General features: G+C 43.2%; 2 protein-coding genes across 3 annotated transcripts in view; one reads left to right on the top strand and one right to left on the bottom strand.

Moving 5' to 3' along the window:
- The window catches only part of LOC106805558, a 15,666-nt gene extending 2,367 nt beyond the window's left edge, over window positions 1-13,299 (top strand). Inside the window, exons 2-5 of one of the 2 annotated variants that reach the window (XM_014807204.1) lie at window positions 7,680-7,809; window positions 8,866-9,052; window positions 11,514-11,833; window positions 12,228-13,299. In XM_014807204.1, the coding sequence (XP_014662690.1) occupies window positions 8,887-9,052; window positions 11,514-11,833; window positions 12,228-12,614 (873 nt within the window). In that variant the 5' untranslated portion in view covers window positions 7,680-7,809; window positions 8,866-8,886 and the 3' untranslated portion in view covers window positions 12,615-13,299. The remainder of the gene's footprint in view (window positions 1-7,679; window positions 7,810-8,865; window positions 9,053-11,513; window positions 11,834-12,227) is intronic. The other variant, XM_014807203.1, reaches the window with a different exon arrangement.
- Window positions 3,224-4,392, bottom strand: LOC106805546 (uncharacterized protein K02A2.6-like). The gene is made up of 2 exons (XM_014807184.1): window positions 3,934-4,392; window positions 3,224-3,838 (listed from the first exon to the last, which is right to left on the bottom strand). The coding sequence occupies exons 1-2, from the start codon at window positions 4,390-4,392 to the stop codon at window positions 3,224-3,226; spliced, it is 1,074 nt and encodes a 357-aa protein (XP_014662670.1).
- Window positions 13,300-14,660: the final 1,361 nt, after the last annotated feature.

Raw genomic sequence — 14,660 nt, 5'->3', positions numbered from 1 at the left:
CACCAATGCCGGTCAAATGCTTATCTGCAACACACAAGCTACACGAACGCCCGCCCGCGCTGTGCTGCGTGGACAAAACAACGATGAAATAAGAGAGCAGGTAGGGAAAGCGGGATTGGAAAATTCGCTCGACGCTCGCTTCATTTCAAACCATCACATCTCGAACTACACCTCCTAGCAGCTTCCATTCTTTGGTATTATGTGTACATAATTGTGGCACTTGTTTCTGGAATATATACCTCTGGGCCTTTGTTTCTTACCTACTCCCGCCAGCAGATATCTCACGAAATCCTGGCACGAAAATTGGCTCTCCGTGAAAATGGTAAGAGGAACGTTTACTCCGAAAATCCTACACGGGCACTACTATTCGATCGATCGCTGTAGGTCGTGTGGTGCTGACGTCAGTGCCACGCGCGCATTGTCTGTGGCTTGGCTGCCTCGAAATGGATAGCTCGGAGGCCGGCAGCAAGCTCATCCCGGCATGCCAATGCCGCCCCAATATATACTCGTGGATATAACAGACATCTCGTCCTCTATACATTTTCACGGAGAGCACATGCTTCGTGCAGGATTTCGCCGAGATATCTCTGGCGGGAGTAGTCAAGAACAAAGGCCAGAGTATTAATTCAAACAAAGTGAAACATTATGTACACATAGCATACCAAGATGGAAGACTGTAGCGAGCGTTTAGTATTCGAGATGTGTTCGGTTGGAATGAACCGCGAGCGTCGATGCGAGGGATTCTTTCATCCTGCTTTCCTACCTTCGCTTCTTATTCATGTTGTTTGTGCACGCAAGCCACAGCGCGGCGGGCGATTCGGCTGTACTTGGGGTGTTGCAGATGAGCATAAATGACCGGCATTTACAGCGTGATCTATAGCGCCGAACTACAGTAGAGAAACATTAAGACTTGGTACATTTCGTGTTTATTTACCATTATTTTTTTATTGAGACGTTTCCAGCCAGTGCCATGTGACTTGTTACACACTCCAGCGGACATGCACATTGAAGTCGTTTCAATAAAATATTGAATGCCTAAACTAACATACCGAAAATCTATTTACTAACCAAGAAATTCTTAATGTTTCTATAGGTATAGCCTAGGGCCGACGCGTGGTTATACTATAGAAAAATTAAAAATTGTAGTTAAATAGATTTCGCATATTTAGTTAGCATTATAGTATTGAAAGCTTCAAGCGGTGCCTTGCATGATTGTGTTACGTGCATCAGTAACCATTACCATGCTACCACCAACGACAAACATTGTCGTCGCACACAAGCCATATTATATAGATAGCCAAATTACATATAGTTATACCATAAATAAGTACTTTTTATTATGACTAAGAATTTAGTTCAGAATATGTCCATAATTCCTAAATAAGCCCCAACAGACAATCTTGTGTTGCTAAAGCCTCGGTCACAACGAACCCACGACGCATTTGTGCCACGACACTGTTGTGGTTTGGTAGATCGGTATAATACTAATACTAATAGCCATGAAATGATTCAACTCAGGAGATGCGTCTGACATAACAAGGTCTTTATTCAGGCACCACTGACGTGGCTCGAGACTTGCTTTACTCCAGTCCATACAAGTACTACATCACTTCATACGCAAAAGGTGGACGTCTACATAAAGTATTAGAAAAACTTCCCACTATATAAACATGCCCTTTTCAAGACAAGAACAAACACCATTAAGAATAAACTAAAATTATCCAAAGTGATGATGCATAATGGGAGTACAAGGTTATGCTGACCTGTTATCCTTGAAATACATCGACATTATTACTGGCTTCAAAGCAATTACAATACTAGAGGTATATGTTGGTTAGTGGTAGGTGTACGTGTGACTATACTCTAGGGATTTGATTTACATGTGTATCTGACTTATCTGTGCGTATTCGCCTTTGACGCACCTCTACCAAAATCTCGTAACATATGGCTTGTTTGGCGCTTTCCCAGGGTCCATTGCTTGGTTGCCCGTCTGTGTTTTATGGATGTGTATTCTGTGTCATAATTCAGCATTCAAATTCATTCGATGCAGCTGAATCGAATTGATCGATGCATTCAGTTCGAGCGTGAATCGAATCATCGGATGCGTTTGATCGACTATGATTCGATGACAGTTCATTCCGATTCACCGGATCGAATGCATTCGATTTCACGCATCGAATCATTCGATTCACGCCATCGAAATCATTTCCGCATTCACGCACTCGAATCATTCGATGCATCAATTCGATGCCGCTGAACTCCGAATTGATTCGATGCGTGAATCGAATGATTCGATGCAGTATGAATCCGAATGATTCCGATTGCCGGTGAATCGCAATGAATGCATCGACATCATTTCGATTCGCGCATCGAAATCATTCGCATTCACGCCTCGAATCATCTCGATTCACGCCATCGAAATCATATCGATTCAACGACTCGAATCAATTCGAATGCCATCATTCGCATGCGATGATCGAGATGATTCGAATGCCAGCGAATCGAATGATTTTCGACTCGCATCATTTGCGATTCCGCATCAGAATCATTTCGATGTCAACGCATCGAATCATTCGATATCACCGCATTTATCGAATGATGCATCGAATTGAATTCGAGCTAGTGAATCGATGATTCGATGCCGCTGAATCGAATGATTCAGAGTGCGTGAATCGAATGATTTCCGCGATGCTGTGAATCGAAGTGCATGCATCGAAATTCACTTCAGCATTTCCGCGCAGTCGAAATCAAATTCGATTCACGCAATCGAATCATTCGGATTCACGCAGTCGAATCATTCGATTCACGCCATCGAATCAATTCGAATGCAATCCATTCGAGCTGTGAATCGAATAGATTCGGATGTGCGATCCGAATGATCTTCGAATGCATCATTCGATGCATCATTCGCATTCACGCATCGAATGATTCGAATTCACGGCATCGAATCATTCGATTCACGCACTCGAATCATTCGCACTTCACGCACTTCGAATGATTCGATGCATCATTCGTAGCTGTGAACTTCGAATGATCTCGATGCGTAATCAGATCATTCGATGCGTGAATGAATGATGACACTCGATCATTCGTTCGCCGCACGAATCATTCGATTCACGCATCGTAATGATGCATTACGAATGATAATCGATGCGGAATCGAATGACTTCGATCGGAGTCGAATCAAATATTATGCCCGATAAATCGGAATGTTGATATGTGATTAAATCGAAATGCACCCATATACTGTGATAACAATCGACGCGGCGTTGTCTGTAAATCTGACTTTCGGCGGTGGTGCGTCTCGAATATGGCTACGATTTCTGCGAATCTGTCCGCCATTTGGAGTCTCCAATACATATGACCTAGGCTCATCTCTCTTGTCAATCACTCGCCCAGGTATCCATGGTCCATGTTCTTGAAGTTGGAAGCGCACACGTTTTCCACTGGATAATAGATCCAGAGGCTGACTTTTCTTGTCATAGTTTTGTTTCATGTCTGTCTGTCTTTGCTCAAGGTGCTCTCGAATCTCTTCTTTGTTTGGCTGGTTATTTGGTATCTTGGTAAGTATTGGGGTAGACATTTTCTGTCCTCTCAGAAGTTCTCCTGGACTTGGCAGTTTGTTGTTGACAGGTGTAGCTCTTAGGTACAGCAAAGCAAGATCTTGATCTTGACCGGTTTTCTTTGCTTTGATAAGCGTCTTTTTCACAGTCTTAACCATACTCTCGATGAAACCGTTTGCTTTGGGGTATCTTGGAGAACTGGCCGTGTGTTGGAAGTTCCACTCCTGTGAGAATTGTCTGTATTCTCTGCTGTCAAAGTGTGGACGTTGTCTGACCTGACATGACGTGGAATCCCATACTCTGCAAAGACCGACTTAGTATGCGCAACAACAACTGAGCTTGGGCTTCATTTTGGCAATTTTCCAATTACTTGGAATTCACTATAGTAGTCTGCTATGATGAGCCACTTTGACCCATCAAACTCGAAGAGGTCAGTACCGATGTCCTCCCATGGTCGATTGGGAATTTCGTGTGGCATGAGTGGTTCAGGTTGTTGGGACGGTAGTTCCTCCTGGCAAGCTTGACATGTCTTGACAAATTTCTCAATGTTCTTGCGGATGTTGTGCCAGCATACCGTGTCTCTGGCACGTAAACAAGTTTTCTCTACACCCAAGTGTCCATAGTGAAGTTGATTTAGTATGTCTTCCTTCATGGAGGTAGGTATGACAACTCGATGTCCTTTCAGGATGATTCCGTCCTCGACAGACAGCTCGTCCCTCATGCTCCAGTATAGACGAATACTGCTGGATAGGTTGCTGATAGTGCCTGGCCACCCTGCTGTAATGACCTCAGCTAGTTCACTCAGCACGGGGTCTTTGCTCGATTCCATCTTCAGCTGTGAGACTTTCTTTTGGGGGTAAATCGGACGAAGTCAACTCTGACGTCTAATTCAATAGTCTCTGAGCATTTCGTGCTTGTTAGTCTTGAAAGTGTGTCGGGTAGAGTCATTTCCTTCCCAGGTTTATACTCTAGCTGTATCGAGTATCCTTGAAGTTTCAACAGCATTCGTTGTAATCGTGGTGGGGCGTTGGTTAGCCCTTTCTGCATGATCATTACTAACGGTTTGTGATCTGTGAAACATCTGAATGGTCTCCCATAGAGGTAGGTGTGGAACCTCTGTACAGCGAACAGAATCGCTAAAATTTCTCTCTCGATACAAGCGTAGTTCTTCTCAGTCTGTGATAAAGTTTTGGAAGCATAAGCTACCGGCTTGAGAGTTCCGTTGTGGTCTTGCAGAAGTGCTGCTCCGACACCTTTGAGGCTTGCGTCGGTCATCAAGACAGGAATCTTGTTCACGTCAAAGTACTGAAGGTTCGACTGATCACTGATGATCTTCTTCAGGTTTTCAAATGCGGTAGTATGATGTGCTTCCCAGATATATGGAACGTCCTTCTTGAGAAGATCTCGGAAAACATTTGCTTTCTCTGCTAAGTTTGGGATGAATGGCTCTAGGTACGTTAGTAGGCCTAGAAACTCTTGAAGTTCCTGCTTGTTTTCTGGCATCTTCATGTCTGCAAGATCTGCTATCTTTACAGGATCCGGTTTGATGCCTTGGTTGCTGTAGATCTGGCCAAAGAATTCAATAGATGTTGCCTTGATAGTGCACTTCCCATAGTTGAGAACCAGTTTGTATTTCTCAGCACGCTCCATCAGGGCTCTGAGATTCTGGTCGTGTTTCTCCTCAGTGTCACCTGCGACTTCAATATTGTCTGCAATACCGGCAACTCCTTCGAGTTCGTCAAGGATCTCGTCCATTTTGGCTTGGAATATATCTTGGCTTACGGATAAGCCAAACGGAAGCCTGGTAAAGCAGAATCTTCCAAACGGTGTCTGGAATGTTGTCAGTAGCTGTGAGTCAGGATGTAGCTTCACGCTCCAATATCCCGATTTGGTGTCTAGTTTACTGAAGTATTTGGCGCCGTTGAATTTATGGTTTATCTCTTCCAGTGTTGGAATTTTGTGTGGTCTCTTGAGAGCTCTGTTCATGTGCTTTGGATCCAGACAGATCCTTAGGCTCCCATCCTTGTTGAGTATGCAAGGCTGGATACCCATTCTGTAGGTTCTTCGACCTTTCTGATTACTCCGATTGTTTCCATCTTATCAAGCTCAGTCTTGATTTGATCTTGGAGTGCTATTGGTGTCTTCCTTGGGGGGTCAATATGGGGCTGTGCATCCGGGTCAACATACAGCTTCACTTCTCCTGGGGAACATCCAATACCCTCAAATCGATCTTGGTACTGCTTTTTCAGTTCCTCGGCATTTGCGAGGTCAGGTGATTCTGGTACTGTTATGTGCTGTATAGCACAATGCATAGTTACCATCTGTAGTTTCTCGCAGATAGGTAGCCCTACAATGGCTGATCCAGAAACGTCCACTACATAGAAAGTAGTATCTGTCCAGTCAGATTTCTGAAACTTGCATAGGATCGATACAGTTCCATAATGTTTGATTTCTGTGTTGTTGTAAGCTAACAGTTTGATACCAGTCTTGCCAAGTACTGGATTTCCCTCAGCGTCCAACTTATCTGGAAACATTTGCTTGAATAATCTGACAGGTAGTGTATTTCTTTGAGCTCCAGTGTCAATCTTGACTTTGAGTTTTGTTTTGGTTTCGGTACTTCTTGGTAGTTTGATGTCTATACAGGCATACGCTTCGTCTCGACCCTGCGTAGATGTTATGGGTGAAAAAGTATATTTGTCCTCTTGGTCAATGGTGCCAATATTCTTTCGGCCACTGTTATCGTGCTGTGCATGACTATAATGTTGTTTATCACTCGGTGATTGTCTGTCTCGTCGAAATTGTGACGGTGATCTCCTTCGAGGTGTTCTATTCCTTGATTAGCCTCTTCCCCTGGAAGTGTCGTCTCTTTTCTTTCTGCAAAGTTTCGGCCTATGTCCTTTTGAACCACAATATTCGCAAATGTCTGTATATGCAGGACACTGCCTGGGTGGGTGATTCAGTCCACAGTTTCTGCATTTGCAGTTCGGATGTTGGTGTTTTATTGCACTGACAGATGCAGCGGCGTCTTTTGTGTCGAGTGTTTCTAAACTTTTCTTACCAGCAGCGATGGCTTCGTATTTCCGGCCACATTCCAAAAGTTGCGTGAGTTTGTACCCTTTTAGTTGTTCTAACAGTTCTCTCTGAAAAGGTTCAATGTCTGTTGATGCAATTACAAGTTCCACAATTCGTTCCTGCAGTTCTTCGTTTGAAAAGTCACACTCGTTGGCTTTCGCACGACATCTTGTAACGAATTCGTCCAAAGACTCGTCTTTACGTTGTCTGAATCTCAAAAACTCTAGTCTGTGAATTCTGAAGTTTACCTTCACATTTAGTTGTTCCTCGAATAGTTCAAACAATAAGGCAGGATCTTTTTGGTCTTCTTCTGATAGACCTGAAGCGTTAATTCGTCGCAAACCTTCGTTGCCTACTGCGATTTTCACTTTTACTGCTTGTTTTGCTTTATCGGTGATGCCATGGTCCTCAAAACACAGACCCATCCTCTGTTTGAAAATTTTGAATTCGTCCGCTAAATCAGGCACATCCCATTTAAATTCTATGAATTTTGCCATGTTGGCGGCTATAGGTTGGGGGTGATCAATTGAGAATTTGTTTTGGGCCTAATTTATGCACGTGTGTGTGTGGGGGGGGGTAACAGTATGAATGTCTGGTGTCAGGGCACAGAAACACGTTGGTGGACACATAAAAAATATTTGGTGCGCACAGAAATATTTGGCGGCACAGAACATATACACACAAAAACTGCAATGAGACAGCAATACTGTGGGATATAGAGTTCAAAATCAGCGGTAGTCAAAAAAATACACAATAATAATTAACCCCTTCGTGATGAAGTACTGTATCAATCAACTAATTACTATGCTAACGTGTAACTAACACTTCGGCAGTAATTGACGGTTAAGTCAATTACGGCAATTACGGCAATTTCGGCAGTAACTAACGGTTTGAGAATAACTCAAACTAGTCAGTTCACACTAAATGTGTAGCGGGATCTCTCGCACAGTTTCTGAGTTCGGCAATCTTTCGCGGAACGTGCGTTGGGTTGATATTTATTCGTCTCGACATCTCGTCTCGGCGGCGTCTATTGGTCACAAATAGCTGGAGTCTCTCGTCGTGGGGTCACTGACGGTCTGCTGGGGTCACTGACGGTCTGCTGGGGTCAGGTGGTGTATGACTAACCTCGACTGAAGTCAACAATCTTGGCTGGTAACACACAACTGATGATCAGGTAAGCAGTCTTGTATCTTGTATCTTGCGTCGTATCGTGTGTACGGCTGGTGATATATAGTGCGTGCTAAAGTTTACACTGACGTCGTCGTAGAAATGCGTGCTGTGCTAGCTCCGTGCACTGCAGCTCGATCACTATATGATATAGCGTAGGCACGACATGATCATGGTTATATCATGTGATAACCGCCTGTACAGTAGCGATGGCGGGAGTCTCTGTTCTGAGCGATTCAGCATGCAGAGAAATTTCGTTGAAGCTTTCTAGACTATATGTAGATTGCCTTAGCTGGTATTTCTGTTACGACAGTCCTTGGATATGGCGTTGTCCTTTTCCTTCAGCTGCCACCATGTTGTGGTTTGGTAGATCGGTATAATAGCCATGAAATGATTCAACTCGGAGAGGTCTGCATAACAAGTCTTTATTCAGGCATGGCGTGCTCGAGACTGCTTTACTCAGTCTATACAAGTACTACATATTCATACGCAGTGACGTTACATAAAGTAGTTCCACTATCATAACAGACACGACAGAAAATTTGGGCAAATCGTGGGTCATCGGGGGTCGTCGCAAGACAGTCCTACGAAATTTTGAGCATCGTGGCATCGACTTGCCGTCGTGAGGCAAAATTGAACCTGCACTTTTTTTGTTCCACGATTTTTTGTGGTATCTGTCTTCTGGTTGTCGTGAGTCTGTCCTACTACTGACTTACGTACTGACTTGTGACACACCCACGACATAACCACGACATATATTTTTTTTCTGTCTCGTCCCCATTGCCAAATCATCTTTAATGTGTCGTAGCTCTTGTGATCACTCGAAATACATTTTGGGCATGTTGCAACATCTGGCCACGACAAATATTTTATGGGTCTACCACGACCAAAATTTCGTACGATCCTTTGTGCCCGGGGCTTAACAAATTGTTTGTGCACTACAGCTGGTTCAATCCTAGGATCCACGTGGTGAGACAATAACTGCATGAATAAATATAGCCACAGACTTCGATCATTAGTTAAAATGCTAATAATAATCGACAGTATTTTCCTCTTGCTCAAGGAAACGAGTCGTACAGGAGTCATGCAGAATATTACTATCACACGCACAGCAAGGGAGATGCTAAAGAGCCTCCACAGGCTCACAGCTGCTGAAGGATGGAACTATGGCCTTGACAACTTGCGAGCAATCTACGATTTCGACCCACTCGGCTCTTTTTGTGCAATCGATGATAACAGTGATATGGTTGGTAAGGGAAAATGTTATTATGACGTGGTGATGATCTTGAGGAAAGAGAAATGCTTATAAAATGAAAGTGTCAATGACACTGTAGCTCACCACAAAAAAAGGACACAAATGAGTGAGTAAGAAGAAGTCAGTTTTAATTGAGCAACCATCGACGTACATTATAGAAACGATTGCCTGTCCGTCCGTCCGTCAACATTTTGCTACGGTCAACGATAACTCAGGAACCGTTTGGCCCACATGTTTGAAATTGGGTATAGTTGTTACTGCCATGCTCCCATATTAAACGTCCTATTTTGAAGCACGCCAGTCGACGTACTTTCGAGCCACGGTAATTTTTTGGCAAAAAATGGGAATTGTCATTAGTCCGTTCAGGTTCAACGGATTTTGCTCATTTTTGGTATGTGAATGAATAAGGGCTAGGGGTTTTGATATTTAAAAAATTATACAAATTAGGTAGGGTTTGGCAATTATATAGCATATTATATAGACACAACCAGTCTGTGGCGTCACACTCGTCTGGTTCGTTTTACAAGATTTCATTGACAATATCTTCAATGCAAAATTGGTATTTCCTCTCCACCCTGCCGATAAAACGTCTATATTAGAGTAAAGTTTTAATAACAACAGCTGCGAACGCGCATAACCTATTTATTTCAAACGCCATCGCTACAAAGCGGTATAGCGCCATCTACGGTCACAAATTGTGATTCATTTTGTTTATAAATTATTATTGCGATATACAGATGGCAATCGTTTCTATAATGTACGTCGATGGTTGCTCAATTAAAACTGACTTCTTCTTACTCACTCACTTGTGTCCTTTTTTAGCTCATCTGACATAGTCAGATGCAGCTTGTAGAATCGCATGATCGTCCGTGCGTCCGTCAACAGTTGGCACAAATCTTAACCGCTCGACGTACGGTCACGATATTCGCGGACGCGGGGGGGTAATCCGAAAACGAGTTGGATGTCGAAGCTGGGGTCAAAGTCAAAGGTCAAGAGGTGTAAAAGAAGGGGAACATTCACTCCTTAACTTAAGGTATAGGGAGGAAATGCAGAATTGCGGCACAAATCTAAACGGCTCGACCTAGGATGTGATAGTCGTGTATAGCATCATGGTAGGAAAAGCCATCACTGTGCCGAAAATTGAAGGTCACAGGTCAAAGGTCAATGGGCACAGGCAGATTTTAGACATTTTATGAGGACATGGTCTGACGGAGCCGATTGAAAAATTTTTTGTTTCAGCACGTGACCTAGCATTTTTATGGCTTTATTGAAAGGACCATGAAATCTACTTCTGCTGACATGCGAAGAGTAAGTGTCAGATAACCTTGACCCTCAAGAGAGGGTTAAACATGGATTGTTTGACTGTCTGTTAGAAATATATTCACTGCCGGGTTTGCTAGTAGAAATCTATACATGCCTGGGGATGTATGAGGCGACAATGTCACAGTGAAATTTCAAAAGCTAAATTTGTTAAAGAAGGTTTATGCTCCTTAAATCGTATAATTTCTATGGCATTCTGTACTGTCAGTATGTTACATGTAAGTATGCACTGCCAGTGGCTACTGCCAGTGCATGTGTTGTGGTACTGTGGAGTTTTGCCTGCGTTAATTGGATTTACAGTGGCAGCTCTCTATTGCCAGCCTGTAGGCTTGCGTAGGTAAATGCGATCGAGTGCTTACCTATTCTGTCTTGCAGATAGTTGTTGCCTACTACGTATGATGGAGCTTCCATTCTTTAATCTGAAGACACTAACACGCGTACGCGCCATCTCGTGGCAACTTTCATAACGATCCCAACGAACATCTTTGAGAAGGCTCCTGGATACCATCCCGTGCATTCCATGTTTCGGCTTGTATGTGACAACACATTTGGACTAACACTGGTTTACTAGTAATCCACCCACTCCACCACAGCAGTCACCGCAGTAGACGTTAGATGAGCGCTGTCGCTCTGCGGCACTTGTTTTGTTGAGCTACAGTGTCATTGACACTTTCATTTTTACATGGTATGTTGATATTATAGTACATGTCCATGGCATCATAAATGTTGAGATTGACTCTGCAGGTGAGAAAATATGAGTCCTTTACAGAATGCAGGTGTTTGTCAATGCTAACAGATGAACTGCGTTTTTATTGGGAAGGCCCGGCAGATCTTACTCGTGAGCTGGCTCATTAACCTACTTAATTTTTTCCCCACAGCTGTGCACTCAGGGTTCGATACCAACAACATTGGCAAAAAATAAGGGGGTCTGGCATAAGTCGGCTCAATGCCAGCAGGCAAAAATGGTTTTTTTTATTACTAGTTTCTGTGTGAATCCCGTGATTATAATATTACACTTAGCTGTACTTTTATACATATCTCCAGGGGTTAATAATGACATAATTTGTCATTATTAACCCCTGGTATCTCTGATGCTGGTTGCTGCTGGTTAAACATGTGAATGCCTTCTACTACAGGTCACCTTATTGGTGCTCATGTCAAACCGGACCTTGTAATGGGTGGATTATTCATCGTACGCGAGGATATGCGTGGAAAGGGAATAGGAAAGGCTCTGTTCGAAGAACGATCAAAGTATGTCGGCGATGCCAACTTTGGCATCAGTATTGGATCAACACGTCTTGTGAAACACAAGGAACTATACACGGCACGACACTATGCTTTCGAGATTATTGGCTATGGTGGTAAGCGTGGGCCTCTGATTAAAGCTCCTGAGAAGTACAAGATTGTTCCAATTTCCAGGGTTGACTTTGGAGAGCTTGCAAGATATGATACCAAGGTCAGTTTGGCTGCCACTTAAAAACCGAATTAATACACTTGTCTCCATAAATATTAATAAAATTTTATAATAACTAGTAGGGGTGCTAATTAAGCTAATGTATGTGTTGTTATTTTGTTGCTTTATATCTTTGAGAAGTTAAGCGGTACATATACCATGTATGAATGCATCAGCTGTATTGGTGTTACTTGTATTCTAATATAAAGTGACATATACATCTTCTTACTAGCCAGCACTCATGCTTAGCATAGTTAATTGTCATCGATCATTGACCAACTGGTTGTTATCGATCATTGAACAACAGATTGTCATCAATCGTTAACCAGCAGATTGTTTAGCGATCATTGACCAACAGATTGCCATCGCTAACATGTGACGCGTCGTGTGTTTGCAGATCTGTCATGGCATGGAGCGCAGCCGCTTCCTCAACCGCTGGGCTGCAGGGCTTCAGTCTCGCTCTCTAGTCGCGCTCGACGGTAACACCATCGTGGGTTACGCGACGCTGCGGCCAGCGGACCGCGGATACCGCATCGCACCGCTGTACGGCGACACGCCCGACGCGATCGCTGCACTGTTCCATGCGATCACCGCGAAGCACACGGAGGAGGACGATCATGTGTTCATGAACGTGCCGACGACGAACGACGGCATGATGCAGATCGTCAGCGACCTTGGGTTGACCTCAGCGTACTCGCTAAAGCGCATGTTCACGAAGGAGATTCTCATGCCGCCGCTGCAGAAGATCGGAAGCCTGATGACGATGGAAGTGACGACCTGTTGAAGGTCGAGCGGCCATGTTTATTCTTCTGCGCACGTCGCAGAATCGCGTTTTCTGATTCGGGCGCTGCATATATTCTTTAGCACATGTGGGGTACAGACTGGCCACTCCAGTCTGTACTCGGTAGAATCAGATGTTTCTATGCTGAGGAAATGTCAGGACGTATCAATTTTGATCATACTAGATGCAGTTCATCCTGCTAAAATCAAGTTAGGGATGTTCAGTTATGATTCATTGGATTCTTGCATAAACTCAATCGTTCCAGTTGCCGATATACCTCAGGTTATCATGGTATTATGAATTTATCTTGATTATTCGGAAGATCAATTATAATGCTGATCAATCCTCCGTATATTAACAAAATGCTTGGGATATAAAAATATATAAAACGTGCCAGTCTTCTCGATCTAGTTATACCTAGTTGTATACAGAAGTTTCCATAGCTGTATCAGTGAACAGCGCATTGTTTGAAAGGTGTGTATTATGTATTTTCTTAATTAGTCTTTGAATGGAACTATGAATTATACAGTATTATAGTACAATATGATATACTTCTGTACACTTTCTTACTTCTCTGGTTAGTTTTTAACAACCGTCAGTGTAATAGGGTACAACAACAAGTGCCGCAGTGCGACAGGGCTCATCTGGTGTCTGGTGTTCTGCTGATAAATTCATTTGTGCATAGCAAGACGTCTTATACATAAGTCTTCTTTATTCTTGTTTGACTTTCGTAGCCAATTGGAACAAATATATCAGCTACACTTTCGCACCCACGTAATCTCTATGCATTGCAGACACGTGCATTGCAGGTTGGCAGGCAACAATTATGATTAAAAGCGTGCCAGCCATTGGCTGCCCCGTGTTTTTGCCTCCGATAACGAGCCTTCACAGATTCAGCCTTCAGGGTGCTATAGACAGACTGCTTTAGAAAATAATATGATTTAAGGAGTGTAAACCTTGTTCAACAAACATTTGCCTTTGCAATTAAACTGTGCAACTGTAGCCTCACATTCACACAGGTATGGGCTCTAATAATAGCAAAAGCAGTTCACTCCTTTGTTAACAGTCAACAAATCAATGTTTAACCCTCCTCTTGAGGGTCAAAAGGTTATCCGACTCTTACTCTTCGCATGTCAGCGGAAAGTACATTTCATGGTCCTTTCAATAAAGCCATAAAAATGGTAGGTTACTGCTGAAACAAAAAAGTTTTTCAATCGCTCCGTCAGACCATGTCCTCAGAAAATGTCGAAAATCTGCCCTGTGCCCCATTGACCTTTGACCTCCAATTTCGGGACAGTGATGGCTTTTCCTACCATGATGCTATACACCGACTATCACGAGCCTAGGTCGAGCCGTTTAGATTTTTGTTGCAATTCTGCATTTCCTCCCTATACCTTAAGTTAAGGAGGGAATGTTCCCCCTTCTTTTACACCTCTTGACCTTTGACCCCCAGCTTCGACATCCCAACTCGTTTTCGGATTACACCCCCCCCCCCGCTGCGTTTTAACATGGGAAAGTGCAAAGTTATGCAAATTGGCAAGAACAATCCAATGTATTGCTACAAGAAGAATATGGGAAACACCATTGTGAAACAGGATATTGAAGAATGTGATCTGGGGGTAACGTTTGATAGCAGCTTGAAATTTGAGAAACAAGTGAGGAAATGTGAGGCAAAGGCAAACAGAATGGTAGGCTTGATAAAGCACTCATTTGACCATATGGACAACTGACAAGGATATGTTTCTTTCCCTGTACAAATCCCTAGTCCGTCCGTTAATGGAATATGCAACGCCAGTTTGGTCACCGTACCTGAAGAAGGACATTCGTCTGTTGGAGAAGGTACAGAGAAGGGCAAAAAAATTAGTATGTGACATAAAACACTTGTCATACAAGGGGAGGCTTATAAAGCTCGGTTTACCATCACTAGAGTACCGAAGAGATCGGTACGACATGATACAGGTCTTTAAAATTTTAAGTGGCCTAGAAGACATGGATGAGAGGGTATTCTTTGTTAGAAGTGGGAATAACACACGTGGTCATGAACTAAAA

This window comes from Priapulus caudatus, unplaced genomic scaffold (genome assembly GCF_000485595.1).
Source record: "Priapulus caudatus unplaced genomic scaffold, Priapulus_caudatus-5.0.1 Scaffold117, whole genome shotgun sequence".
In the NCBI taxonomy this organism is placed as follows: Eukaryota; Metazoa; Priapulida; class Priapulimorpha; order Priapulimorphida; family Priapulidae; genus Priapulus; species Priapulus caudatus.
The sequence above is the reverse complement of the archived record's forward strand: the minus strand, read 5'-3'. Positions and strand labels throughout refer to the sequence as shown.

What these genes read in the sequence shown, in the direction of transcription:
- LOC106805546 (XM_014807184.1), bottom strand. Translation starts at nt 4,392, where the DNA reads ATGGAATCGAGCAAAGACCCCGTGCTGAGTGAACTAGCTGAGGTCATT. An exon ending in ACTACTATAGTGAATTCCAA is followed by an intron (nt 3,839 to 3,933) that starts GTAATTGGAAAA and finishes ACGTCATGTCAG; the next exon opens with GTCAGACAACGTCCACACTT.